The sequence below is a fragment of the Centrocercus urophasianus genome, unplaced genomic scaffold (genome assembly GCF_019232065.1).
Source record: "Centrocercus urophasianus isolate 14NV4802_14NV808 unplaced genomic scaffold, USGS_Curo_1.0 seq_55, whole genome shotgun sequence".
NCBI classification, from domain to species: domain Eukaryota; kingdom Metazoa; phylum Chordata; class Aves; order Galliformes; family Phasianidae; genus Centrocercus; species Centrocercus urophasianus.
In genome coordinates, this window is record NW_024885144.1 from 1,694 (window position 1) to 27,079 (window position 25,386).

The 25,386-nt window shown below is 43.2% G+C and overlaps 1 protein-coding gene across 3 annotated transcripts; it reads right to left on the minus strand.

The window, feature by feature from the left end:
- Positions 1–25,386, minus strand: FKBP15 (FKBP prolyl isomerase family member 15). Of its 3 annotated transcripts, none has more exons than XM_042835878.1 (29): positions 25,204–25,386; positions 24,198–24,307; positions 23,490–23,577; positions 22,818–22,887; positions 21,650–21,724; positions 20,460–20,558; positions 19,864–20,013; positions 18,802–18,870; positions 17,413–17,556; positions 16,832–16,977; positions 16,539–16,587; positions 15,734–15,853; positions 15,382–15,481; positions 14,559–14,662; positions 13,065–13,158; positions 12,085–12,194; positions 11,581–11,691; positions 10,758–10,852; positions 9,951–10,053; positions 6,396–6,567; positions 5,784–5,920; positions 5,308–5,463; positions 4,554–4,706; positions 4,114–4,206; positions 3,720–3,830; positions 3,222–3,329; positions 2,269–3,035; positions 1,715–1,805; positions 1–1,263 (listed from the first exon to the last, which is right to left on the minus strand). In XM_042835878.1, the coding sequence occupies exons 1-29, from the start codon at positions 25,254–25,256 to the stop codon at positions 1,189–1,191; spliced, it is 3,753 nt and encodes a 1,250-aa protein (XP_042691812.1). In that variant the 5' UTR covers positions 25,257–25,386; the 3' UTR covers positions 1–1,188. The 3 variants fall into 3 exon arrangements, with proteins under 3 accessions (XP_042691812.1, XP_042691813.1, XP_042691811.1); XM_042835879.1 differs by having other exon boundaries at positions 14,559–14,659; positions 23,490–23,580; XM_042835877.1 differs by having other exon boundaries at positions 23,490–23,580.

The window sequence follows — 25,386 nt, forward strand, 5'->3', positions numbered from 1 at the left end:
GACAGGTTTAATTGCACTTTATTTATCAAGAAATGAAATGCAAGTCCTTCAGGCTACCTGTAACAGGAAACAAGGAGTGGAATGTGTTAGTTGCAACCTGCACAGGGCACTGCTGCAGCAGGGAGGCTGGAGCACACCAGGGTTTGTGCACTCAGATGCCATCAACCTTCAGCACTGAGATACGATTCAATTCTTTGATGTCTGGAGCAGCTGTTAGGAAACCTCAGCCACACTCACCCTATGACAGCAGCACGGCCCCAGCAGCTACTTGGCTGCTCCACAGACTTTGGTCTCCTCCCCAGTTTCAGCTGCTTTTGGCCCTTTGCCATACAGAGCGCTGGACAGGGGCAGGGAGCTGACAGATGGCTGCACACAGACACTTCTTTTCTCCCCAGAGAAGATGGCACAGGCCAAATTCAGTGGTGGAATTACCCTAGTAACTTCCATCTTATTAATGGAACAGGGGTCTGCATGTTACTTGTTTTAACAACACTATCTACTGTTCCTTCCTTCTAAGTTGCTTTAAGTGTAGAACAGAAGCGCCACAAGAAATCCAAAATCCAACCCCTCTGCACAGCTGCCTCTCCTCCTTGCCCTCTTTCCTCGCTCCACTCACACTGAGCAGCTGAACTGCACTCCTGGCTCCCAGCAGAGCCCAGCTGAGGCTGCATTACAGCACACCCGGCCTCCATTCCATTCACTCGTGCTGCATTCATCACAGCAACAGAGCAAAAGGCACAGGAGAGAGGCTGGGCTGGCTGCAGCAGACAGAATCATTGCCAAGAGATCTTCACTTTTAGTCTGTCTTCTATAAAAGTAGTTACCTACCGCAGGGTCCTGCCAGACTTGTTCTTCTGAAGCACTTTATGTAGTTCAAATTTGCATAAAGTTTCTGATTAATCAATCAATGGTTCACAGAAGGACAGCAATACAAACACGCAGTGAGACCGGTCGGTTCCTCCAGCTCATCCCAACCTCTGTGCATGTCTGTCAGTTCAGAACAGCGGGTCTGAGTGCCCGAGAGTGCAAAGGGAGACTCCTGCTCTCAGGCCCTGTCAGTCTGCAGTAGAAGAGCCCGAGGAGTCCTTGGTTGTTCACAGCTGTCCCACAAATGCAGCTCATTAAGTGCTATGTGCACAGGGAGTGGCCGTGCCCACAGGAGGCCTAACAGGCTCAGCAGGCAGCTCTTCATCCCAGCCAGTCCAGATCATCATCATCGTCATCACCAAAGAGTGGAGCAGGAGGAGGGTGACCCTTCATGCTCTGGAAATCAAAGCAGAGGGAAACCTGTCAGCCTTACCAGCTTCCCAGTATTCAGTAACTGCCACAGAGCTCTGATCAGAAATCTGCATCAACTTTTAGGAGACGATAAATAAGCAGCATCATTATTGATGGTATTTATGTTTGTCATACGATGGCTTAATCTTTCAGGAAAGATGCTTAGAGCTCAAGAGCCAGGAGGGAGTAGGAAAACAAACCCCCCTTATTTAACCCATGACCTTCTCCTAACGCCTAATGCAAGCAAGAGTTTGTTGTCACCATTCCAGCCTGTGCAACACCTCCAATTGCAGTGAGAAACAAACCCAGAAGCTGAATTTATACAGAGAATCTCTGGGAAGCTCCAACCTCAGCCAGCAGGGGCCAATCAGCCCCCACAGATAAACTGCAGGTTAATGCTTGAGTCAGTTCAGTGGGAGTGGAGAGAAACACGTACCACTTCCTCCTCATCCTCCTCTTCGGAGGGAACTCGAGGCTTTGGTGATTTAAGAGATGCTGTTTTGAAGAAGTCCTCGTCCTCAAAGAGCCTGGAAGATAAAGAACAAGCAGTTCACTTGCAGAATATGGGACCTTGGTTTCCTTTTGTGTGTTTTATTAAGAATGATATCAAAGTCTCAACACCCAGACCATCTCTGCTTCACGTTTTAAGGCACAGAGCACTCACCAGTGCACAACAGTTCAGTGATGGGATGTGGCAGCCACCAGTAACAGATCCCACAGGAACTGTACACTCCTCTCCAGGCTCAGCTGGGAACCATTCACATCAGACACCACCACCTCCACCTCCACCCACTTTCAGCAGTGTGCCCTGAACAACTTGAACTCTGCCAGATGCTGCCTGGGCATCCAAGACCAGCACCAGAAGGCTCCTCAACCCTACACGTGTTGTCCTGTGCTACAGCACAGCTGTATCAGCCACTGGTGCTTGCTGTTGTGCCAGCCTGTCAGCAGGAAGATAGGACTGCAGCCACCCCTGCACTTACATCTTACCTGGAGCCATTTTGGCTGGGGCTGTAGCCCGGTTCCTGCTGCTGTGGGACTTCTCTGATGGTAGTTGAGCTCTTCTCCTCCGTGTTGGATACTGAAGCAGGCTCCTGGTCAGAACCAGCTCCATGTGATGGGTCTGTGCAGTTTTCTCCCTCGCTACTTAAGGGAGGGGGCTCTAAACCTCCCACAGGCTCCTCTGCCTCCTCTTCTGCTGCTGGTTTGTCTGCAAGCACAGCCACATCCGTTTCTTCCATCTCGGTTTCTAGAAAAGAAGGATCTGCAGCTTCTGCCTGCAAGGACACTCCGAAGGGACCGTGTTCAGTCTCTGCTTTCTTTATGGGGCTGCTCTCCTGCTTTTGCTCAGCCAGAACAAAATCCTCATCCACCTTGGGGATGACCTGTTCTACAAGCTCAGGCCCCTTATCAGCATTCAAGCAGCGTTCAGCTCCAGAAGAGAGAAATTCCTGCTGGACCTCCTCCTCTTCCAGCACTCCACTGCTGTGCAGTGCCTGCTCCTCCTTAGGCATTCTGGCCTCGGGAGCAGAAGCTGCAGCTTCACCTTTGTGGCCAGACGACGATGAGCCTGTGCTCACTTCTCTGGGATCAGCAGAGCACACAGCACCCCGGGCAGGGCCGTGCTGCACATGCTCCTCCTGGTCTGTCTTTGCTCTAAGCAATCCCTCTGGTCTCCCCACTCCAGATTCCTCTTCCTTTTTACTGTCATGCTCTGGTCTCTCCTGCTGCTTGCTGAGTAGCTGCAGTGTTACAGTCTAAGAAATGAAGAGAATGTAGGTTACATCCAAGACCAACCTTCGCATCTGAGATGTCCACTACTAGGCTGCTTTGCTACCCACACTTCATTTCTGCCTCACAGTTATTTCATACCCCTTACACTCTGTTTCAGTGCAAGCCTTAATCTCTCACATTTATTACATTCTCTCTTCTTGCTACTGTACCTTGATAGTGTTCATGACAACACCTAGAACCATCCTGCCACTGTATGTCTCCTCCAGCTCAAATTCATCCCGAAGAGAATGAAATACCCCATTCATTATCTTCTTTACCTGGAAAAGAGCAAGGCAGGAAGCAGACAGTTCATTAACATCTGAAGCAAAGGTAGAAGATAAAAGGTACTTCCCTGGGCAAAGGAGCAATAAACCCAAACAAACACATGCTGACTCAAGGAACTTAACTGCTTTTCAAATCAGGATTCCACAACAAAGTAGAATATATCATGTCATTTTAATCAGAACTATTACACACACCAAACCCATTCCTCCAAAACTGAGGCAGGCTGCACAAACCCAAGGCAGACACACTGCTATGTTTTCAAGTTTTAAGTCTAAGCTTCCTTTGCTCCTCAACAGGTCCTATTATCAAAACCATAGTGCTTTCATGGAGAAAATAAATCCAAAGGATAGGGGTGAGGAGAAACACTGGCTATTCAAGCTCACTTCTTCTGTGAAGTTCATAGGTGAAGATCTGTCCTGATTCTTCTCCAGCTTTGGGATAGATTCTTCATAGTGAGCCTTCAGTATCACCATTTCAGACTGCAAGGCTGAATACTGCCAAAGAGAAACTCGAAGTTACAACAATTGTAGTGCTATTTGTGGAACTAAGTTTGCAATGCTGTTTTTTATGTCTTTAAGTGAAGGGCAAATTGTCAATCCACAAGCAAGGCAAGGACCAGGCCTCATCACTGAGCCTGTTCTGGTTTGCTGGAAGCAACATGATTCTTCCTTCCCTCTCACATTCCTGAACTCATGTTCTTGTTCTGGACACAGGTGGCCTGAGGCTAACCATTGCTACACTCCAGTTTGTATTCAGCTGCTATGTTATCCTCCTTACTTTCTCTTTGATAGGCTCCAGTTGTTCCAAATGTTGCTGAAGCTCAGACAATTTTTGTTCCTCTGCTTTTTTCAACCGTTTCAGAGCTACCAGCTGAAAGACAAGGACCATCAGTTTACAGCTCTGTTCAATGTCATCCAGCTCAAAACTATTTCTGCTCAAAAACAATCATTGAGATAGAACCGTATAGAGATGGTGGCCGTTGCTTTAGCCTATCAACACTGACATCATTTTGGCTCTGGCTCACTCAGGAGCTGCAACAGCAAGCTCATTCATTAGCCCACTAAGCCAGTGTAAGAGATGCACACAACATCTTGCAGACTAGGTCAAATTCCTCAGGCAACCAAGAGGTTAAAAGTCCAACCACTATCAGGGAGCAGAGGACTTACAGGCATCAATTATTTGGAATTCTATTTCAGCAATAAGGAACAGTCCTTTACCTTCTCTTCCATCTGCGACACCTGCTGCTGCAGGGAATCTCTCTGCTCACACACCTCCTGATACTGCCTCACATGCTGCTCCTTGGCAGAGGCCAGCGTCCGTTCACATTTGGCTTCCCACTGGGATTCCAGCTCTGCCTGGATGAGTGACAGCTGCCCCCCGTAGGAGCAAGATCATCAGGAACAAACATGCACTTCATCTGAAGCTGTGTAACAAACTGCTGAAAGCTCAGGGCCCAGACAAACGGTGGGAAAGCAGCATCACCTGCCCGAGGCTGGACTTCCTACATGCAGATGGCAGCCATCACCAGCTCCTATCCCCACCTCAGAGTTCAGTTCCAACCACAACCCCACGAGTTGTCCCAGACTTCAGATCTCCTTACCTTTTTTTTTTTTTTTTTTTTTTTAATACATAGCTGTTCACCCATCAGCAGCCACACATCTGTCTTTCTACTGGAAAATGAGTTCAAGGTCATGCCTCTCTCATACTCTCAGGACAGTCTAAATGTGATGCTGCATGCCAGTCTGCATCAAAACTCCAGAATACAAATCTTGGAGTCAAAAAGCAGTGACAAACACCAAAGACATTATACAATGACAAAGAAGAGAACCCTGTGTTGAAATTAACCCTAAGAGCAAGCGACTGATGTTCTCATCCTTTCACTGCCCAAGTAGTTTTTAATTACTATTTCCTACCTGTGGGTCACTGCAAGTTTTCTAGACACCAGCTGGAGAAGCTCCCACAGCTCCTTACCTGCTCTGCTGCTGCTTGGTCAGTTGAGGTCCTTGCCTTTTTCAGCAACTGTCGAAGTTTGTCCAATTCCTGCTGATATGATCTGCGTATTTCTTCCATCTCTTCCTCTGCTTGAGCTCTATCAGAGAGGGATTTCTTCTTCCTCTCAGCAAGATTCTGCAGTACAGAACACAACTTAAGCACAGGCCAGACTGCACCAAAGTAGCTTCTTTTCTTCTTGCTAGAGGAGCTTACTTAAGGAGATGATCTTATTTCAAAACAAAGTTGAGATTTATCTAATAGGTAGGAAGGTTAGCATAGAACTGAGTAAGAGTGGGGAAAAATATATCACGTAAGCATGAAATATCCACCAGCACAGTGATTCTTGCCTGCAGATGAGTCAAGATTCACTTAAGCTCCATGCCTACAAGTAACATCATTGAGGCACATTTCTAGCAAACAGCTGAAATCCTGCATCTCTCTAGCATCAAACATACCTTTTCAAGAGTCTCCTTTTCTACTTTTAGGTCTGTTAGTTCCTCTTCCAGTGCTGAAATCTTCATGTCCAAGTGTTTACGGCTCTGCTTCTCAGCTTTGAATCTAGTTTGGGTGTCCTCCGAGGCTTCTTGGAGCTCTGCAGAAATACAGTTTACTGTGGGTTTCAGCACTATGTGATTCAAATTAAAGGCTGACAGAAAGGAGCAGTGCTTTTTGCACAACTATGCTGACTCGGTTTACATCTGCAATAGGAACACAAATGTATCAAAAGCTGCTCCTGTGAAGCAGGAGTGCTTAAAACCTCAGTCTTGATCTAAACTTGATCAATAGGGAATCTAGATCCTCTACAGATAGACAGGCCAAGAGTTGCTTCTACAGAAGGCACCCCTGTGTCAGAGTGACTTTGCTCATCAGTTCAGCCAACTGTCCTATTAGTAGTGGCAAGGATGCATGTGCCCTTCAGACAGCTGGGCACATCTCTATCCTTCGATACCCTGCGACTGATCCCAGGGAAAGCAGGAATAAATACCCCAGGACAAAGGAAAACGTATGACTTACAGAAGAGGAAACAATGGCATGGAGGGGCTCTCGTGGGACAAGCTAAATTTTACCTGCTAACTGTGCCTGCATTTTGTTGAGCTGTGCCTCGTGTCGCTCTGCCTCCTGTAGGGCAGCAGAGAGCTGTTTCCGCAGATCCATTTCCTTCTTCTGGTGTGCAGTCAGCTCCAGCTGCAGCTGGGACACCTGTGCTGTGGCAGATGCCAACTCCTCTGCAACTTTGGCCTGTGGCACAAAACAGCAGGGAAAAGGGGGAAAAAAAGAAACTGTAGGATATGTGAATGTGAGGAGGTGCCAGAACCGCGCTCACAGGAAGAACAATAAGGCTGTGGAGACCTTGTCAGGAGTCCAGCATCTATCAGGCAGCCCTAATTGAAGAGGTACTAATCACCTTTTGCCATGTTACTGTCTCCACCGACTGGAAAGGTGCACAAGGCCACCAGCAACCTCATTATGTTGCCTAACTCAGCCAGGTTTTTTTTACCCTTAAATAATTTAAACACATTTTTCAGACTCGAATAGAGCTATCAGCACTGGTACTGAGTTTTCATGCTATGCCACTATCTACTCAAGGTAAAGCCTGGACTTTAAGACTAATTATTCTCAAGAAGCTTACAAATCACTGAAACAACCACACATAACATAGGGCTATTGTAGCAAAATAAGCACATCCCCTCACAAGCTTGTGGTGCACGATCACCTTGAGGGAGCTGCACGGCTAGAGCTGCCATTTGAAGCAGTACTGTTCCCAGAGTCATTTGTTAATCCGTTCAGATTTAGCATTGCTTGAAGCCAGCAACTCACACAAAAGCTGGTTCTGAGACAGCTCCTTAGGCAGCTTGTAAGCAACGCATTTGGAGAGGCTCAAGTCACCAAGACAAAGACACAAAGGAGGGTTTCAACTCCTGTCGCCTAAGTCACAAGATTCAGAGGATCCTCTGCAGAGGCAGAACTGCAGTCCCTGCTGCACAGAACACCTGAACAGCTTGTACATCTCTGCTTGCATTCAGATCCCTGACAGGCTTTCACGCTGCTCTAAGTGGTAAGCCCTCCTGAAGCTCCTCTCAGGCTTATCTCCATGAAGGAAATAAAGATGACCAACACCTGGCAGAGAAGAGCTGTATGCAAAATCTTTCCTGTCATGGCAAGGATGATACATGCTACCCCAAGGGCTGGGATTCTGCACTGTTAATTTTTGAGAACCATGTTGATAGAGAATGTCTCAAACCAGATCTGTTTTCTTATGTTTCCATAACCATCTCATTACTCAGGATACAGGCTCCTAGCATGCTAAAATTACCTGTTAGATATATGATGGGGGTCTATTTTAACACGTCCTGTTATCTTTGTGTGCCCTCAAGGAAAGTAAAAAGGAAATCCTAAGCCAGGAACAGTTATTAGACTGAAAATGTTCCATGCCTGTACCAGCTCAGCTCTAGCCTCCAGGTACAAAGAATCTCACACAATCCATACCTGATCTTACAATTATATAATCACAGCTATTTCTCCCGTGAGGGAGATGAAACGAGCAGCAGAGGGGTAAAGTTTGTTGAAAGGGCTCCCCAAGGAGGAGGCAGCCAGCAGCTACACCGCTGTCAGTTATAAAGCCCCTTTCCGAGTGGAAGATCTGTGCTAATTCAAGATCGGAGGCAGTTCTTTTCATGTCAACCAAATCCTAACTATCCTCAGGAGGAAGCTGGGTACCACAATTATCTGTCATCTACATAGTCAGCAGACACACTGCCTCACCTGGTCCCAGCCCCGATCCACTGGCAGCATGTGCTAGGAAGAAAAAGCAGTGACAGGAAACAGGGAGAGTTAAGAACACAACTTGAAAGGCAGAGGCATTTATCATCATCAGAACAGCTAGTGTTTTATTACTGGAGCCTGAGATATGCCAGAGAAACATTTAAGTTATTCAAGAACTGTAAAAGCTTAGATGGAAGAAGGGGAAAAGGGAGTTAAAAGAACCTGAAGGGATCTTCACACTGCAGATACACTGCATACCACAGGAATTATATGAAGCAGGCAGCAGGCTGGTCATACCAGGTCCTACACATAACTACCATATCACTGCCCTGAGGAGCATGCAGCTACTTGCAAGTGTTATGAAACATGAGCCTTAATTGAAAACTGACGTGCTCTGCCAGGGCCAAAGATCTATAATCCCAAAGCAGCAGGTTACCAACATCTCCTCTCAGGGACCTTCGTCTGCAGATTCCTGGTCTCTATCACGAAACAAAGGGCAAAGCTCATTTTTTAAGAACAGATAAAACAGTTTTAAGTTCTCTTCCCTGCTTCTCCTACCGAAGCTATAAATGGAAATAGCACATTAGATAAAAGGAAGAGGAAGGAATGCCAGGCATCAGATTGCAGTCAATCCTCTACCAAAACTAGCGAAAAGCTTCTCTGGTGCAAATTATGGCTGACCTGGTCTAGCCTGAAGTCTGTTAATGTAACAGAGTCATCATCCAGGTAGCATCTGCTCAGTCAAGTCAAATCCTACTGCAGATGATGCCTGAAAACTTCCTTTTATTGCTTGTACTTCCAGAAGATGCTCCCACCCCCATGCAAGCAGGACGCTCACTGACAGAAAGGAATCTGCCATCTCACTCTATTCCTCGTTAGGTACTCTCACACTTCCAGCTATAGGTATGCAATCTGAACTCTCAGTGGAAAAAATACATCCCTCCTTCACCTGCTGATGAAGGAGCACACACGTATCAGCCACATGACTTCATTCTTTACCCTGCAGAAGCACCTGTTAGCATACTTTGGAGGGCAGCTACTTCCATAGAATTTTGGTGCACCAGTTCATGGTACTCATACAGAGCAAGCATTTATCTTATCACATTTGGACTGTAGAGATACATAACTTAGATGGGGAGAATGGTGCAAGAGAGGGTGCTGTAATTTAGCTGACAGGGCTTGAGAAAGCCTAGAAGACATCAAGCAATTAGAGATCTCAAAGCTGCTGCCCTACCAGGGCTAGAGCCTCATGAGAGCACTTCACAATATAAAAGCCATGCCTAAGTGCATTTAACTGGCTTGAAAGCGATCTTCCAGTTGCCCCTTCCATAAAAGCACAACACATTACCCTAGGAACAACTCCCCTGATTGCTGTTAAAAGAGGTGTTATAAAAACAACAACAACAACAACAACAACAACAAAAAAAAAAAAACCAAGCACAAACACAATACAGAAGCTCTAAGCAGGAAACTGTTTTTCTTATAGCTATACTCAATCTTATGCCAATTAAAAAGAAAAAACTCTTTTTAAACTGTCAGCACAACCACGTGCATTTTCAGCCAGACCATGCCACGTGAGGCATGTAACACCTCCACATGTTGGGCATGTATTTATGAAGTTAACAACCAGATACTTCCCTGTTAAACTATGAGTATTTAAGCTGTGACAGCACAACAATCTGAATTTATAAATTTTGTGCTGCTTTTATTTTGAAAGCCATGAAAACATTTATTTATTCATTTTTTAAACTGCTTTCAAAACACTGAAAACTGCAGTCGTCCTGTATGAGATCTGACTCCAGCTGTCCTGGCTGAAGCCATAAGTCTGTGATTCCACAATGCTGTCAGCATGCCTTTACCTTCTCCTGTTCTGCATGCAACACTCTTGCCTGTGTGTTTTCATTTGTTGTTTGCAGTGAGTGGTTCCTCTGCTCCATCAACAAGTTACTTTGTTCGACATACCTGAAAACAGGGGAAGGTGGCACAAGCACTTCTATAAATACACAAATGGAGCAAGAAGTGATGAGACAGACAAAGCATTTCAAATCAGCTTTCACTAATGAGAAGTCCCAGACAATTCTGTATCATGTCCTGCACTAAGAAGTGCCTTACCTCCACAGGGTGGAATGGATGTTCCCAGCCTTCAGCACAGATTACGTCAGTTCAGATACGTGCTTTGCCTCTCTGCCACTAGTCTATGATTCCTACCACACAGCCAAGATTTTTGATAGCCTGGTAACCACTGCTTTCTGCTTTTTCCTTGAATAAGTGACTCCCCTTCATAAACTTAATGGAACGCAACACTGGAACTCACTGGAACTGGGAACACAATTTCCTGTAAAATTTCTCCCACTTTACTAAAAGGCTAGCAAAAGCAAAATAACCCCCAGAAGCAGAGGAAGTATGCTCAAAGAAAGTGGCATGAGATCTTTCCCTTTTACATATTCATGCTTACTGTAAGATCTCATTTGGAGACATGCCCTGCAAAGACAAAGGGGGATTAACAAGCACCAATATTTTAATACAAAAAAAAAAAAAAAAAAAAAACCCACCACCAACAACAAAAACAACTTCTCTCCATTCTAGAGATAGGACATCTCCTAGTTATATCTAAACAAATGTAAGATAGAAACTCTTTGCAGCTGTGGACACCTTCCACTCCTTACCTCTGATTCCGCTCTATCAGCTCACTGATCTTTTCATTCTGCTCCTCAATTCGACTGCTCTTCTCAAATATCTCCTGCTTCAGTCTCTCGTTCTCCTAAAGAACAGTTCAGTGTGAATATTCACCCTACTCAGGTCCTGCTGCAAGGAAGTTTTTGTTCTGTTCAGACGATTTATAGCAGTGAGGTGTATCACCTCCTGCGGTGAACCACAAGCCATCAAAGAAGGTACCATACTAAGTTCAGCAAGAACCCAGGAATAGCACAGTGGTTGTACTTCAGAATATTACATCTGGTTGGTTTTTTTTTTTGTTTTTTTTTTTTTTTTTGTTTTTTGTTTTTTTTTTTTTCCTCCACCACAGGTAAAGAGATAGTAAAGCTGCTGCCTAGAAAAACTACAAAACACAAAACTAAGTAGCTATGAGAGGTGTTTTGCACAATACAGTATCTCCTCTGCAAACCTTACGTCTGCAAGCTGTTGTGGATTAAGTCCATACCAGTTCAAAATGAAACTAAGTTTCTTTCACTTGAGTTCTCTGTCAAGGACTACTAAATATAAGTACATCAACTCTGACTTGCAAAGTCCCAGAAGAGAAAATTGCTGGGTGCACAGAAAAGCAGGTGTGCATACAGGTGTGATGGGGATGGAAATGGCTGTAGATCATTGTAGACCCTTTTCCCTAGCCAGCTGGTTTTGGCCATACAGAAATAAAGCATATGGATGAAAGTACATTTAGGCCAAGCCAATAAAGCTATCTTCATCAGAAATAACACAGTGGGTTGCACTTCCTTATAGAAATAGCCCTGTAAGGCTGGCTTTGGTCACCTGGATTATCCGCTGGATGTTGCTCATGATCATAGAGGCTTCCATAGTAACAGATGAGATACCAGGCAGTAGTGAACTGTTCCCGGCATTTTGTTTCTTCAGCTCCTCAACCTGTAGAAACCGCCAGATGAAATGAATTCATGGATGCAGGTAAGTGTGAACCATCTGCCATTTCACAGAACCACTTCACTTCTCTGTCTGCCCACCTCCAGGGCACAGGCTGCTACAAAAACTGTGACATCTCCTGAAGTGCAGCAGTGAAGCACTCCGAACACAATGCCTTAGATTACATTTAAGGAAGTAAACACCTCCCCCACAGCTAGTACAGACTTTTCCCATAGTAGCCAAACTGCTACCATTTCAAGGTCTGACAAGACTGGAATGCTCATTAAGATACTGTTCACAAACTTGATGCAGGTATTTACAAAGAGCCATTTCTCCATACTGTATTTGGAAAGCAAACAGCAGAAACTTTGTTGTCAATCCTGCCTACTCATACATTACCTTGGCAGCCAGATGATCCATTTTATCTCCTACTTTGCTAACAGCCAGCCGGATTTCAGTGTTATGCTGCCGAACTTCTGTCATCAAAAAGGAAGTAACGTCCCCAGGTGCTTGAATGGAAAGGAGAGAGTTCCACAGTCACATGGGTGAAGTGTCTGCACACAGACGTATTAGAAGCAATGCTTACCAGTTTGCAACCTGCTAGAGAGGATGGCCACTCTCTTTTTCCAACCCCAACTTCACACCTCCTCCTTCCTCCCTCCTCTCAAGACTGCATTCCTCATCCTGAATCCCCTCATCCAAAATAATAAACATTGTATCCACACTATTTTTTTTTTTTTTAAATTCTTGAGCTACCTGAGAGCAGTTAGGTAAACAGGAGAGAACCCCTCATAACACTGAACAGCACAGAATGGCGTGATCAAGCAACAGGAACAGAACTTGGCTTCTGAGCGTGTACTGAACAAGAAATGCTCAGCTATACTCAAGTCCACACAAAATCTACAACAGGGGTTTTCTATTTTTTTTTTTTTTTTTTTTTTTAAATGCTATTTGCTCTTCTTAGGTTGCATTCCATTTTTGAGCTAATTCCTCCTTCTCAATTCTCTTCCCCTATGTGACAGGATAGCTGTTAAAATTGCTTCACTTGCTTAAGAAGTATTTGCAATAAGATAGTTGTTATTTTTATATGGTTATATTTGCAACTGGAAGTACCAGCTGCAAGATGCCTCTAATAATACATATCTTTAGGAATACAACTACAGCTTCCCTCCCTTTTGCTCTCCATAAAGAAAGAAAGAAAGACGTATATTTACTGGGAAGCATTTGTCCCTCCCTGGTAATTAAAAACAAGAACAACAGCACAACATTACAGCCAGGGTAAATATGTGTATGTTACCACCACCACCCAACACCACTGCTATAAACAGCTCACTGCAGGTATTAAAAGCTTCCATAAAGCATGTGCTTTTCAATCATACCTTGGTAAGGTGCAGGATACATCTGTCCTACAGGCTGGAGCTGAGAAGCAGATGTAGCAGTTTGGGAATAAGCAAATGGCATGCCTGGATATGGCTTGCAAAACAAAATGGACAGGTTAGGTACTCTCCCCCCTCATACTAAAATGGTTTTCATGACTTTTTAGACCCCGAAACAAAGATTATATTTGAAAAGAATGAAAACAGAAACAGAGTAGAAAGTCAAAGAAACACAAACAACTTTGCTCTATGAAAAATAGCACAGACAATTCTTTAAAGGCTTAGATATCTACGTGCTTGAGTTACCAAGTTATCTTCTTCACCAAAGCTTAACCAAATGTACGTTAGCCTATAGTCATAGAGGTAAAGATCAACATGTGAACAGCTCCCTGCAGCTAACTGGGTGTATAGTAATTCCAAGTTATACTAACTTGAACATGAGGATATTCCTAGGAAATTATCTAGCATTTTCTGAACCTGCTCAGGGCTCATCAGAAGCAGCTACAGAACAATCTGTGAATGTGTCAAAGACTAGGAGTACTTCACTCTTATCAATTTATACTGTCAGTCAAAAAAAAAAAAAAAAAAAAGAAAAAAAAAACACCAAACCAATACACAGAACTTCTTCCAAGTTTTGAGAAGAACTTGAAGCATCAGGGTCAACTTTTATCCTCACAGTGATTTGGAACTATTGGTTTGAAAATTTCACTCTAATTCCTAGTTTCTGTCTTTCAACAGAGAAGTTCATCTTCTAAACACAGTTACCTGTAAAATTTCCTCAGTTTCAACATAAAGAAAACACAAAGCCAAAGCAACATATTGGTTTCTTTCTTCACAGTGCTTTTACTCCTTATCCAATATTTTCTTTATCTGGATCCTTCAAAAATAAGCAGTGCTTCCACATGATACAGGCCACTGTTTGATTTCCTGAACTTTCAGAAAATAGATTAAAGAAAAACTGTGTACAGTAATAAGCTTGGTTTTACAATTCATAGAATTGTTCATACAATGGCTTTGCTCCAAGTCTTCAGCATCTGCATTTTAGCATGTTTGTTGAGCACCCAGGAAGCTTGTTGCTGAGCAGGTCACGCCACTGTACAGCTGTGGCACTGGAAGCCCTTTAGAAGGCTGCTCTTTTGCTGGATGAAAAGCAACCCACAAAGATGTAGGTAAGGGAGCTCTCCCAGGAAAACACAACCATGGAAAACCTAATCTAAAATAAAAGCCTTCATTTTCACCTACCCTGCAAGTCTGTGGAAATTTCTTTTATCCACCACAAAGCTGATACTGAAGAGGGATGGTTAATTCTTTGTCCAAGAAGTCCTTTCTAATCAAGAACTAAGAAGCATGTTACTTCAGAGTGCCAGAGTTGTAGAAAGCAGCCTGGAATTGTCAGCTTTATATGCTGCCTGAGTTCTTTCTCCCAGCAACAGAGAGGAAAAAGACTTCTGAATAAAAACACAAGTTCTAACAGTCTCCTCAATTTGAATTTGGTACCTGAAAGCCCTGTGCTCCTCCAGGCAGAACTGAGTGGGCTTGGATGGTTGCAGGCATTAAAGCAGCAGAAGATACTGGAGGTGCAGAACCAGATGCTTGAGCTACTGAAAGGGAACAAAGAAATCCAGCACATCAGAAAGCTGCTAGAGATATTTTATCTTTTAAAGGAAAAAAAAAAAAAAAAAAAAAAAAAAAATCACTGAAAAGACCAAAAATTTAATGCAAGCCTGCCTGCAGGCTTGGGAAAATCTATCACAGTCAAAGAATTGAGAGTAGGATCAAATAATTATCTTTCATGAAAATTTCACTTCTAACCACAAGCTCAATTTAGACAAAGTCTTTGTCATACAAAGATGCTTTGAATTAATGGACACAAAATGACTCTGAAGGCTGCTCAGCTGATATTCACTGCTCTACCATGGAAAAACAGGTCAGGCCTGTTCTTGAACTGCCAGCCTTCTGATGCCCTTTTGCCCATTTCCAACATTTTCAACCAACAGATTTTGCAAGCCACAGATATCTCAGAAGTCTCAGCACACTGAATGACAGGATGGAAGGCCAACTCACACATTATTCTGTAATACAGCTACTTTTCCTCAAGTAGAAATGTGTACACAAGATCATAAAAAAGAAAACAAACTATAAAGATGTCAGTCTCATGCTTTATGAATTATACTACAGAGCTTTGGATCAGTACATCTCACCAGAGTCTATCAGCTCCTCCTTCAGTTCCTGACAGCAATTTTCTACTCACAGCCCTGGTACCTGAAGCCCACAGCAAAGTGAAATTCCTGTTCCCAAGGCAGACTCCCCAGCATATTACCTTGTGATGACACTGTAGGCAGCACTGCATGAGCTGGCTGTGACAATCTCATGGAAGATGAAACCACTGGTTGTGCTGCTCCTCTCAGTGAATTTGGATCCTAAAAACATTCTACATATTAAAATGGACATCAAAGAGCAACTTAACAGTTTGAACTGAAGTCTATTTGACACTAGCCATTACCCGTTAATTCATCTGAACTACTCAGGAATACTGGAATTACTGAAATTTTTTTTTGCCACAGAAACAACGTGCATCCCCTGTAGAAAGGAGGGCTATTGCTACGAACTCTACTTTAGGCAAGTCACATAGAAAGCATTAAAACAAAATCTCAGGTAAGTCATTAACGTACCTCTATTTCTGAGTCACTAGAGTCAAGCTGACTGCCTGCTGTCCCAGCAAGGAAGGGCAGCATGGGCTGACCCATTTTAGCCATCCGAGAAATTAGCTTTGCCTTTGCTACGTCTGGATTCTGAAAGAAAACATTTGCAGTTACTCCTCTGTCACTCAGTCCTGTGTCTTCAGATAGCACAGAAGGCTAACCCTGCCAAAGGCCTAAGTCACTAACGCACCACTTGAAGCTCATCTATATAAGCCTGCATCTTCCAATTTTTCAGTGACTGAAAAGCTAACTTCAAGGCAAAATGATGGATGTATAAATCTGCCTTACTTTCTGTACTTCCCTTCTGGGCTCACAGTGCCGCCATTACATAAAAAACTGGCACAAAACATAGCAATAAGGAAGTGACATAGAACACTTTTCTGTAAAGAATGGGTTTTCCAAATTAAGGAAGTCACTCAGCAGCTTTTTCTACCCTCAGACATATCTTGATCTCGTGCAGAATGTCCCAACCACTCTTTGCTATCCATTTTAAACTTGTCCATTTATATGAGAAGACAATTAGCTTTACAAGAATGCACATGAGCAAAGTGACTTGGCATTCAAGAGCAGGAACCAGAACTCAGAACTGGGACTGCAATTCCTCATGTCTTGCCATCTCATTCACAAACAATCTGTTGTTAATAAGGTGAATATTTGAGAGTATCCTGCATGCTGTTTGCTTGACCTTCAGCAATACTTAATGTAAAGGTGAAAACAACCAAGCTTCCCTACATAAAGCTTCAAATTACTTGGGAAATAAAGCAACAGCACTTACAGCTAACTGTTCACTGATGGAGTTGGACTTGGCCCTAACAGCTGGCTCCCTGAAAAACCAAACAGACAGGTTAATAATTGTGGTTAATAAAAATGAAATTTAGGATCTAATATTGTGCTTTTCTAAATAACACCAAGTACAACATCCCCCACACATTTTTCTTACAATTCTTGTATTTCCTTCCCCTTTACTTTTGGAAGATTCCTTGCAGCATTACTTGTAGATTTCAGAATATCATTGTATCATTACCATATTTTAATGCAGCAAGTTGTTTTAATAATGCTTCTGCTTACCCAGGCTTTGGAGGTATTGCAGATGGAGGCAATAAAACAGGGTCTGTAGAGAAGCCATCTGAATTAGGCACTGGTGAAGGTGCAAGAGAATCCCTTGAACTAATGCTCTGTCCATCTGAGCCAGAGCCTTCTTTCACCAGCTTCACCTTAAGAAACATATAAATAAAACATTATCCCTCGCTCCCAAAAAGGATTTCCAGCAATTTGCTTACTTCTGATGACTACTCCTTTGCCAAGTTTATTCACTTCAAGGGAGAACACATATGACTTGGAACATACAAGAGAACATTTCACCATTTGCAACTGGAGAAGCAAAGTCTTTATAACCTGTCAGTCCTCACTATTTGGAGTTGTAATAGCTCACAGGTAAGACAATAAAGAGATCCCAAAACAGCTGGAACAGACATGGCTTAGTAAGCAATCTAGATGGGTTGTTTTGTTTTAATTTTAAAAGAAATGCACCTTCCTGAGGCATTTTGTTCATAACTGTTTCTAAGCTGCAAACAGCAGCATCTGCAGACAGATGGTAGCATCCAACAACAAAGCAGATGCAAAATAAATACCTGGGAGAAGACACTCACCCGCCTAACCTCCACGTCAAAAACTAGAGTAGAGTCTGGAGGGACACGGCCAGCCACTCCCTGAGTCCCATAGGCCCAGGCTGGAGGAATAATGAGGAAGCGCCGTCCCCCTTTCTTCATCCCCATCATTCCTTCTTCCCAGCCCTTTGGTATTCAGGCACCAGAAGAGAAAGCAAACAGCATGACTATTGACATTACAGTTTCTTGTCATGCAATTACACACTGATCAAGACTGCTCCAGGCACCATTTACAGAAGGCTCCAAAGCACAGAGAGCTTCTTGTAAAGTCCTGCTCAATTTTAGTGTGCAGCACTAAAACCACGCCTTACATCAAGTCAATGGCCTTTCACGGATTGCAGATTAACTGAAGAATAAGATGCAAATCCCATCATGTTCATAAGGAAATCAAACAGATACAGTAATCTCCATCACAAAGTTAAGACAAGTTTTACATGTCATAACAGCACCATAAGGGAGAAAAAAACAGCATGCAACATACAGAAATTCTCCATTTATATGTAGCTTGCAGGGCATACAGCATCAATCTCTCTCAACACTCAAAGAACAGGATTCTGAGGCATTCAGAGATTACTTCCCAACTGCTACGGTTAGATTTTAAAAGTGCTCACAGAAAACACTGTTGTCTGAGACTTAGAAGCCAGAGCAATGCAAAGAGTCAAATCAACACTGGCACTTAATAGGAGGCCTATTGCAGCCAGACAACATTAATAACAAGATGCACAATAAAAAAAAAACAACAAAAACAGTGCACCTTCAACAACGGACAACTTGTAAAAGGTCAAATGTGAATTATTTAGATGACGGCAGTGACCTGAACAAAAGTAACTGACTCACAATCTGACTTTACCAAAAACCATAAGAGCTGGATTGAAAAACTACTGCAGTTAGTATTCTTTCACAGTTTGATCTGGGGGTAGGGGGGGAAAAACACTCTAGGCAGTCCTACTATCTTTTATTAGACAATTCCACTACTTGTCAGTCGTCTTCACCTTCCCATGCCCTTCTTCCAGATGTCAGACCAGAGTTATTTGACCCTCTGCCCCTGCGGCACATACATGGAGGAATGTAAAGTTCTCAGACTGAGTTTCCTCTTTCGGTGTCAAGAAACTCCGTTTCTAACTAATGGGTTGAATCACTTGTGGAATAGCAAGCTCCCTACTTTCAAAACAGGATAACTTTCCATTGTTACTTTGAAGGGGACTTAAACACACCACTCAAATTAAGGAAATACACATTTGTTGAATAAGTCACCAGTACAGCGTTTCTCAGTTAATGTAAAATGTAAGAGAGAGTGTGTTTGAATCTTGAACAAAGTCTTCAGTAATTCAAAGATTCAAGACAATTACAGTGAAATGCCAGAAGTTCTACCTTGATGACCTTCCCAGATCCCAGCTTTAGGCGCAACAACTTGTCCTTGTTAATGTTTGAGTCAAACACCTGGAGAGTTGAAGAGCAAAAATACAAAATCACATTGATTGCTCAACTGTTTCAAGATTCTCAACACTGCTTTACAAGTTTCATAAACTCCTACGGCCTCTTACATGCTATTTCCTCTCCTGCTTCCCTTCCAAAATTCACTCAAAACTAACATAAGACAGAGCACAACTAGAATTTCTAGTCTATTGTGTAGCACAATTTCTTGAAGTGAATGACAGCTGGAGACTCAGACTTTAAAACTGCTTCAAGCTTGATGGTCAGGACAGGATTGATCCAACAAGAACACTGCACAAACAGAACAACTGTACATATTTTGTATATTAAACTCAGACATGTGCAGCTGAACAACTCCTACAAATCAGAAGCAAGCTCTGCCACGTGTACCATTGACTTTATGGAGAGAAGCACACCAGTCTTTGACAGGCATATCCTCCCAAAGAAACAAAAATTACCCCAAGATGAAAAACAAAGTTTTTTGTTTGTTTGTTTTTTAAATACTAAAAGGCTCAACTGCAGAGTGATGCAAATGCAAAAAGCCCTTTGCTATGAATTATAGTAATAGTTAAAAGAGAAGTGTTTTAAAGATAACACTTTGGAATCCCAAAGCAAGTCTTTTGCCTTTACTTTTCTGTCCTCTCCAGCTTTGTCCTATCGTGGTGGCTTGTAAACAATCTCATCTATTTCACACTTGCAGACATGTTTCATGTCTTCTTACTACTTCATCATATTATTTTCAAAATGAGCATAGCTGCTTCATTGGCCTTTGTCACCACTTTGTTCAGACTACCTATGAAATTCAAAAGCATTTCAATCACCTCCTTTGAACAGTAATGAAATCCCTTATTATTCTACACGTAATACATTTAATCTCACCAAAGGTGAGAAAAATGACTAAAACCATATCTTTAAAGCACCAGTACTATGGTCAAAGTGGCAGATCTCCCCCAGGGAGTATCACATCCACACATCAGTAGGGAGCAGAAATGTCTTTACCTGTCCAAGCCCACTGTTCTGGAACAGCCAACCTGTGTAGGCAATCTCCAGAGAATCCCCTCCTTCGACTCCCTGCCCTTCTCCAAGAAGGAGATCCTGGCAGAGGACTGAATCGAGCACTGGGGAGCTGTTGTATTTGGCAATGCACACCTGCAAAAGGAAGGCACATCAGCATCTTGTCCATAAAAACAGAGCAGCAGGTTCCATCACGACTCCCTTACCCATCTGATGTATTTCTTACTGTACTGACCAAGCACAGGTTATAGATGTGCTCAGGAGGCATTCCTTGTTTCCCTGTGCTAAATTTTACAAGGCTATATAAGTAAGAAAAATACCTTTAGAGTCATTGGTCTTAAAGTACCTCAGAAACTTGATAAGAAAACCCACCAGAAATATCAGGCTCCCTGCCTCTAATAAACAAAATTCAGCCAAGTTCTTTGCAAACCTGCCTCAGACACAATCATGAAGACACAGCTGAACTTCAAGTGAAAAGTAAGATTTTTTTTTCACATCCCAGAAGCAAAGAGATGCATCCTAATCTGTCTGCTGTTCAAACAAAAGTTGCAAGTCATATCCTGTACAGGGTAAGTAGTTACCTGTTTACTGAAATCCACTGTTGCCTTTTCTGACTCAAACATGATTGACCAGTTTTGCCTTTGATCATCATAGAATGTGCTGTAATTGTTGGACTGGACCTGTGGGAAAGGAAATCAGCCCAGTGCTGTATGTTAAAAGATGCATTCAATTAATATAAAAATAATTTAAAAAACAGACTGTATCGGACAGAAATTTTAAATATGAGCTACTGAAATTAAACAGAGGCAAAGAAAGAAACCTGCCACGTTACCACCCAATTTCAGTATGAAGAAATCAGCCCTTATTACAGTGCTCATTATGATGGGAGAAATGGTTCAAATATTCAGTGCTTCATAGATGCTGCAGCTTTATTAAGATGGCTCTTTGAAGCTAGGTTCTGTTATACTGAGATTTTCCACTTGTAAGGATTCTCTTTTTCACAAGTGCTGATACAGCAGGACCTCCGCATGCAAACACAGAGTCTCTCAGAACTTAACACTAAATAAAACATTTCTCCACTGGTAACTACGTAACACTTCAATCTTTCAAAGCATATCTTCAAAACTTATAGAACTAGATAGCAAACTAGGATCCTGATCAGACATTTGGATTGGAATTCTGTTATTGCAGAGTAGGATTTCTAGTCATCAACCAAGAAATTCCACATCACCATAAAAACAAGCTAACAGCAAATCACAACACCCATCTTCTATAAAATCAGCAGAAAACAGCTTCCTGAGAGATCCCATTTTAGGGCTTATGATGTTTTAAGTGGCTCTTATCACAAATCGCTGAGTATCAAGACTCAGTGGAAATACTTTCCTGCCATCACTTCCATCTGCTTGCTCATTTGTGTTTTCTGAGTCACTTAACCACATTAACCACATTAGCAGGAGGAATTTTATTCTGTCACTTAAGACTTTTTACTCTGTCATTTTAGGACTGTAAAACTCAAAAACATCTGTGATCTGGAGATAAAAATACACCTCCTACAGGCATATTTTCATTATTAAAACCACTGATTTCATAGGGCTCTGCAAGAGGTAATTAAGCAGTGTCTTGTGCAGCAATTAGGAGATCAGCACTCCCTGTCGCTGTGCCATCTCTTGCTACATCAGTCACGTGTTTGAGCTAAGAAAACACTTTACAGCAAACACAGGTTCACTCCAAACAATGCAGTGTACCAGATGCTTTTCTAATCCAGCCTTACCGTGAGCACAAAGCCTGGGTGGATCCTTGCAGACGCGATCTGTTGCTGCTGACTGATGTAAAGGAGAATCCTGTACTGGATTCCATAAAGAATTGTGCAGGAGAAAAGAAAAAAAAAAAAAACCACAAACCAACAGAAACTGTTTTCAATTTGAGTGTGCTTAATTCTGAGCCTAACTCTACAGTATTACAAAATACACCTCGCAGCATCATTTTCCAAAGGAAAAATACGTAATTTTCTAACAGCTATAATGGATACATGAAAACATGCAACAGACAAAGTGGTTCAACAATAATTCTTGTGCAGTAAGCAAGATGCCTTCACTAATTCTACATTTTTCCACATAAAAAAGAGCATGCTAACCTCTCAATACAGAAAGCTCATAATGCATGATATGTAGGAATGTAAAAGACTGAGTAATAAGTTAGAAGGACTTATACAAGTGTTAAAGAATTCAAAGATAACACTGCATTGACATTTACTATGAGACATGATCTAGTAAGAAAAAATACTTTCCTTTCTGCACCTATAGCAAGGCTTCTTCACTCAGGAAGTAGTTTAACGAAGTACTTTTCCTGCTGTTGTTTTTGTCAAAGCATAAGTAACTCAGTGAGACAATATCAATCAGGGGATGGGAAACACACCAAAACCAACAACACAAACAGACTGGAGCATATAAAGTATCTTTTAAATACATCACCTCACTGGACACTACAGAGCCATGTCCTCAGATTACTCGGGAAAGAAGGTTTGGAAAGGAGAGATACCAAACCAATAGCACTTAAGGAAAGCATCTCTGCACTACTACACCGATTTGTGTTCTATACTGATTTTCACACACACATATTTGTGATCCAGCTGTCAAAAGAGGTTCCAAGTAAATCACGACATCAGATCCACATCAGAAAAGGTGCAGCACCCCAAACAACACAAAATATTTCAGTCTCAACTGAGAAGAAATCTTGCAAAGAAATTTGCAGACTGCAGAAAATAAAGATGTCATCAAGGTAAATGAGCACATAAACCAAGGAGGCAGAGAGGCATAAGCAGCAGTGGAACTAAGACCTTCAACATGCAGAGCAAAAGCATCCCCAGTGAGCTCAGAGAAACATTGTTTCATACCAGCACATCCTCAGCATGAAAAACACCATAGTGAAGTGTTTCTCACCTCTTTAGTAGCATGGCTCCCCACTACAGCTGCTCCATACTTGCCTTGCTTCAAATATTGCCCATTTGTACTGGAAGAGAAGTGAGACACTCAGCTGTGGAACTGCCCCTGCCTCAGGTATTTCCCTCTGCTGTTGCTTTTCCTCTTTAGAGTTCAGGTCCCTTTCCTCATGACCAAAAATGCCTGGGAGCACTTCTGAGTTAAAGAAACTACAACTTTCTTGCTTACCCACAGATAACAGGAGCATACATTGTGTAGTTTGAGATGGAAGTTGCACATATGCAAGGCGAGCAAGCCTTCACATGACAGCTGCAGCAAACATAGAGTTACACTGCTGTCATTCTATGTCCATGCCTCAGTTTTCCACAAGTGAAGATGAGACATAAGCTTCTGACAGAGCTGGTGAGAAACTGTGCAGATGTCAGGCCACTACACCATCATGCAGTTCCCTGCAACGCACAAACTGAGAACTTGCTGTTTACTTGGCAACTGTGCAGTCCTGAACTGTCTCAAAAAAAGTCGCTTTTTTTGAGCAGAAACTTGCAGCATGTAGACACACCTCTATAAGATGCCTCTTTCTACTTATCCAAAAATACCTCCCTTTATGATTAGTTTCAGGTCCCAGAGACACAGACTCTAAAATACAATGCAGAAAACCACTGCTGCACTTACTATCGATAAGCATGAACCGCAGTGGCCATGAAGACTGAGGGTGTTCCTGTAGCTGCTGGGGCTGCAGGTGCCTTCTGGGCTGCCTGACCTGCTGGAGAACAGAAAGCAGCACTCGGTGACACAGAACTGCCACATCTGCTGGCCAGTGAGAAGGTCATGATATATTCCTTCCACAGAACAAAATAACTTCAGCGACTGAAGGAACTGGGGAAAAGGAAGCTGAGGGGAGACCTGATTGCTCTCTTCCAATATCTGAAAGTGCTTACAGAGAGAGCGGGGTTGGTTTCTTCTCACTGGTGACAGGACGAGGGGAAATGGCCTCAAGTTGTGCCAGGGTAGGTTTAGGTTGGATATTAGGAAATACTTCTTTACTGAAAGGGGTGTTAAGCACTGCAACGGGCTGTCCAGGGAGGTGGTTGAGTCACTATCCCTATGGTTAGGTCGTGGATGGACTAGATGATCTTCACAATCTTTTCCAACCTGAGTGATTCTCCGATTCTAACTCCAGAAAAGGACTATAGAGTAATATTCCCAAGTCCCTACAGACTGCAAGAATAACCCAGGGGCAGAGAGAGTACTAGAGTAAGATAATATCAGCAAAGAAAAGCTAAGTGAATATTTGCAGTGCTGTTCCTCACAAAAGCCCTCATTGAGTCAGGATACTTGCTTCAAAGCTCCTCCTGCCACATGATCAATTCAGTCACTTACCAGCTGCTGTCTGACCCTTCTTGGGCTGCTTTGGTGCAGTGTATTGAAAGAATTCATTTCCCTGGCTTGAGACTGTCTGATCCAGTCCAAAGAGAGAGGCCAATCTTGCACTAGAAATAAAAATGAAGTAACTTTATTTCACACAGACTTCATAGATAAGGAACACCATTAACTGAAAGTCACATCACACACAAAGTGCTTACAACCATTTCAGACATAAGGTGATATCTGTTAAGCAGTTCTGTAGTTAGACATACAGTTCTGAAAAAGCAGAACAAAGAAAGAGGGCTGACAGCACAACGATGTTTCATTTCCTCAAAAGTGAGTATAAGAAGCAAAAAACACCCTGAAGCAACACCAAAAGAAAAGTTACTTTAAAGCAATGAATAAGACTACCCTCCTATTAAGCAGTGCATTGTTACATTACTGGAAAAATAACATGTGACAGCAGAGAAGTCATCATTTAGCGCTACAAATCTCAAGGAAACACATCCTCTCAACAGGGCTTAACGTTCTCCTGCCAGAAGGGCGGGCTTACTGCCGGAGGTAAACCCGCTATTGCTGAAAGACACATGAAAGTTCATAGCTTTGCTTTTTTAAGCCCATTTAAACTTTGCTACTCCGGGTAGTGGGACAGAAAAGCGCGTGGATGTCTGCAAGGACAGAACCACTGAGACAGGACCCGGAGATCTTTCAGCAATGAGCCGTTCGCTGAGTAGAGGAGCGGGAGGACACGCAAACAGCAGCACGGCTGGGAAGCACCGAGCAGCAAGCAGTTACACAACGCGAGGAACGACAAACGCGCCGCACGCTCAAACTGCTGAGCTCAGCTGCCCCGCTGCTCTGAGGGGAGGGCTGAGGGAGCCTGCCCGCTGCCCGGCCCCGAGCTCCGGGACAAGCGGGGAGCGGAACACCGAACCTCGCGGCCCGGCCCGCGGGAGGGCAGCCGCCTGCAGCCTGTCCAGCCGCCGTGCTCTCCAGCGGGGGGCACTCAGCGGCCACTCACCCGGTGGCGGGGGCCAAAAAGTCGACGTCATCCTCCTCCGCCGCGCCGAACATACCAGCAGCCCCTCAGCCCCAAGCTGTCGCAAAAGCCTCAGCCGACAGCAGCGCACTTTGCGGCCGTATGAAGACGGCTGGAGGAAAGGAGGACTGGGGGCAGAGCTTAGATGGCACATCCGGGGGATGG

Excerpts from the sequence above, each read along its gene's own strand:
- FKBP15 (XM_042835877.1), bottom strand. The coding sequence starts at position 25,256 with ATGTTCGGCGCGGCGGAGGAGGATGACGTCGACTTTTTGGCCCCCGCC. Across the intron at positions 22,888-23,489 it reads GCGGTTCATGCTTATCGATA|TACAAATGGGCAATATTTGA; the intron begins GTAAGTGCAGCA and ends CTTCTCTTCCAG. Across the intron at positions 13,159-14,558 it reads GAGGAGCACAGGGCTTTCAG|CCATATCCAGGCATGCCATT; the intron begins GTACCAAATTCA and ends TTGTTTTGCAAG.